This window comes from Cavia porcellus, unplaced genomic scaffold, assembly GCF_034190915.1.
Source record: "Cavia porcellus strain 051 isolate PalLab524CR breed Dunkin Hartley unplaced genomic scaffold, mCavPor4.1 scaffold_23, whole genome shotgun sequence".
In the NCBI taxonomy this organism is placed as follows: domain Eukaryota; kingdom Metazoa; phylum Chordata; class Mammalia; order Rodentia; family Caviidae; genus Cavia; species Cavia porcellus.
Window position 1 is genome coordinate 17,559,516 of NW_026947506.1, and position 4,044 is coordinate 17,563,559.

At 43.0% G+C, this 4,044-nt stretch overlaps 1 protein-coding gene across 1 annotated transcript; it reads right to left on the reverse strand.

Moving 5' to 3' along the window:
* Positions 1-1,349: 1,349 nt before the first annotated feature.
* Positions 1,350-2,474, reverse strand: LOC100734350 (speckle-type POZ protein-like). The gene has a single exon (XM_063233668.1). The coding sequence runs from the start codon at positions 2,472-2,474 to the stop codon at positions 1,350-1,352; it is 1,125 nt and encodes a 374-aa protein (XP_063089738.1).
* Positions 2,475-4,044: the final 1,570 nt, after the last annotated feature.

Consider the following 4,044-nt stretch of genomic DNA (forward strand, 5'->3'; position numbering starts at 1 on the left):
GAGAGAGAGAGAGAGAGAGAGAGAGAAAGAGAGAGAGACAAAACTCTTAGTGATTTTACTGCATAGTTGTTATACAGGTTGTTATCCCATATTGACATTCATGAAGATTTAAACAACCAGCACATAAAGGGTTACCAGCTGTAAGCCCTGATTAAACAAATGTTTTGAAATCTGTACCTGTTCAAGACAAGGGGATCCATTTCTTTATATATTTTTAGAAGCTCTGAGCCATTACAGATTCTAGGTGATTCCAGAGTAACACCACTAATGATTTTTACAAAAGCCCAAACTTTGAGATGAAACCCACTACGTTTTCATTTTTAATTTTAATTCTATTCTTCATAATACCACAGAAACATGTATTCTATTCTTATGAATATTAAATGTTCACAGTGAGAAACCTCTTTTTGAGATTTATAGTGTGAATTTGCCAACAGCCATTTCTCAGTGCAGTTTTAAGTAATAAATTTTGCTTCCTCAACATGAATTCCTCTGAAATACATAAAACACTTCTACTTTTAATTCTCTTTCATGCCATTTTCGTAAATCTGAGCATTTTCCTCTCTTTTTTCTCCAGGACCATGATTGGACTGCTCGCTCAGAGGCCTAGATTTTGCGGGAATGTGCTGCAGTGCTTGTGCTGCCTGTCTGTGTCACTGGGACAGGACAACATGAGCAAAGACTTGCATTGTGTGATTGTCCTTTGGCTTCAGCAGCCTGAGTTCTGGGTCATTTATTTCTGCCATCTACTATGTTAATTAGTGACATTGTACATCCACTGTGTTCATCCCGTGGATGGGCCTGAAATCATCAGCACGCTGAAATTTTTCTTAGCTTCTGAATCTAACATACAGAAAAAGGATGAGGAGCCAAACAACTGTACAAAGTAAGATTCAGGTTTATTTACAGAGAAAAGTGAGGGACAGCAAAAAGCCCGTGTTACAAGTGGGGTGCCCAGGGATGCATGATGGTGCAGAAAGCCAGGAAGGAGTCTTGCATTTACAGAGTGAAGTTCATGGACCCTGCCTCTAAGGGTAGCCCCACCCCAGGTCTGCCTTCAACATTGACAGGAGTTTTGGTTTCCGTTTGGCATCGACACTGTAAAAACCCACTTTGCTCAATATTATAAAACACAGATTTGAAAATGCATGATACACGACTTCTAAATTCTCAGTATCGCATTTCCTTTTTCTGACCTTAAGACGGTGGTCCCTTCTCTCCCCTAGAGAGGCACAATTTAATATTTCCACATAGAAGAGTGAAGTTTCCACGGATTTCCCTAGCATATTATGGTTCAGGGGCAGCAAATGTGGCCAGGGTTTTGGGAAGATAAATGGACATGTGGGATCTCAGGACAGTCTCACACGCTTGCATGGGGGTACCATGAATGCACACTGCATGGAAACCAGAGAGTGATAGGCTTCGGCCACCAAGTGAGGGTGGGACACCACCATGGCCTTCCACTCAGAGGTCTCCAGGATGTCAGAAACATGAAAATTGATGAAATCCAGTGTCCGGGTTTTCAACTGAGGTGCACTGTGGAGGTCAGCCAAGATGAGGATTTCCACGGCATTCTCCACAGAGAGGTTGCTGCACAGGTGGTTCTCACACATGAGCTTCAGGCGCTCCAGACCAAACCTGCTTGCAGCCTCCAGCAGTTCAGTTGCCATGATCCCTAGGTTTGGTGCCTTTCCAGTGTACATAAAGTATATCATTTCCTTAAAAACTTCAGGATCCATGTCACTGATTTCAACACGATTCTTTTTGCTTCCTTGCTTTTCATGTTCCAACAACGCCATGAAAACTGGAGAGCGAGCTGCTAAGATGGCTTTGTGAGCCTGGAATTCCTGGCCAGCCACACACAAGCAACAGTCTGAGAGCTGGGATCGCTCCCACAGTCCTCCTAGATCCTCTGCCAAGCAGCCCTCAGGAACCTTAACCAGCTTCCTAATATTCTGGCTGGAATGATTGGTGGGATCTTGTGCTACTTTCACTTCACAGAAGAAGGAAAGCTTGTCATTGGAGAGAAGCCCATTGTTTGGATCCAAAAGAAACTCTCTAAGGATGAAATGTTTGAATCCCCAGTCCTTTCCTCGCACAAATGTATAAGCTTGTGGACTTGAGAGCACCTTGGTTTTCTCTCCTTTGGCATTCAGAATGGAAAAGGTGAATTTTGCATGAGCTACCCTCCTTGGACAGCAGATCATTCCCAGGTATAAGCACACATAATCTTTGCTTTGTTCATCAAGACCATTTGGGTAGAGTCGTAAGCACCATTTCACTTGATCATTTCCTTCAGCTGAAAAGATGGAACTTTGAATGCAGTCATCTATTTCCTTTAGGCAAAATCTAATGTTATCAATGGTCCACAAAAAGGACACGTTCACTACTTTGATGTCTGTGGTGTACCTGCTGTCCACTGTGGGCCCGTGTGACATTTCTGCTGGGCCTGCGGTACTGGAAACCCTTAACATCAGCAGAGTGAAAGTGCAGCAAGCTTGTCAAGTCACAGGAATCAAATTTCTTCTTCACCAGATGGCACAAATTTCACTGCAGTCAGCACTTCCAAGACAGGCAGGGCAGTATGGCAATCACAAGTAGAGAGCCTAGTTTATAGATTAAAAGAAATACTTATTTAGAAATAAGCTGACTGAGATTTCCTAGAATATAAGTCAATTCTGAAAAGTTTCTTGATCACTCAAAGAAATAGCTCACCAAAATGCACAGACCTTAAAATACGAAGCCTTGTTGAGTCCCGTCTGAGTTCCTTTCAGGAGGCTAATTCATCTGGGCTGGAAGCAAGGATATGAATTCCAAGTTTCAAGCAGGGAACCACCTCATCATGGAAACAGAAAGGATTCTTCCTTCTTGGTGTCCCTTTTATAACTCTTAGGACAGGATCCACCCTATGGTGGTTCTTCCCACCCTATTCTAATCCAATTGCCCTAGGTGTGTCTCACTCAAAATGTGAGAGTCAGTCAATTTTCATCCTACCTGTCTTTTCTATATGTTTATGAAAACAGTCTGTTTGACTAGCCCAGAATTTCTTTTGTCTCATTCATATGGGGGAGTTCTCTGGTCTATCATCTTCCTGCCATTTCCAGAAGATGAGAGGCTAGGGTGGAGGATAGTAACTCCAGCATGCCACTGTTCTCAGTAGGCCCTCTGTGTTTATTCCTTTCTGGTGGTAAGGAGCAAAGCAGGACAGATCGGTCAATAAGGCACCTTTTCCCTTGGGATCACATGTGGGTGAAAGCCAGTTGCAGGGAAGTAATGTGAAGGGAGCAGATTCAAGGCTCCATGAGAAATAGGTGTGCTGGGAGTGAAGAGGTGGTTCTTCTGGGTAATCTGATACAGTGTCGGGAGCAAGGGACATGGATTTGGGACAGGCACAAACAGTGAATATTGGCAGAATGTCTCTAAACCTAAAGTCTAGTGTGGGACAACTGTAAATGCTACTTCCTCAGAGCTTTTAGATCTCCTACTAACCTAGTTCACTCCTTGGACCCAATGTTTGGAAACAGTAATATTACTGAGTTCCACTGGCATTTCCTGGGACATGGGTCATGCTGGGAGTGCCAGGAGTCCAGGCAAACCCTCTCCCCACCATGAGCAGCTGTGAGTCTGCCAGCCTGCAGGCTGAGAAACAAACATCACATCTTCTCCCCCTATCCCATTAGCATGTCGGAGCCAGTAATCTGGACGTCCCTTGAGAGGTTGACCCTAGGCAATGTAGTAAGGAGGGGATTTCCTTCTATCATCTCTTTGAAGCCCAATACTTTTATCCATGTTTTGGTTTGTTCTATAAAATATGGTCTTTTTTTTTAAAGCTGGTTGTGTTTAACTGAGTTTCCACATACATGAAAGTATGCATAGGCATTTTGAAGCAAACAACCGATTCTAGCACAGCCATTAGTGACTTCCTTTTTGTCTGATTTTAAAGACCTAAAACTCCTTTCTCAGACTGTTTGGATTAATTTTATACTAGGTTTCTCAGTATGAATTCTGTGTTTCAAGACATGGACAACTATTTGGAAGAAAAAA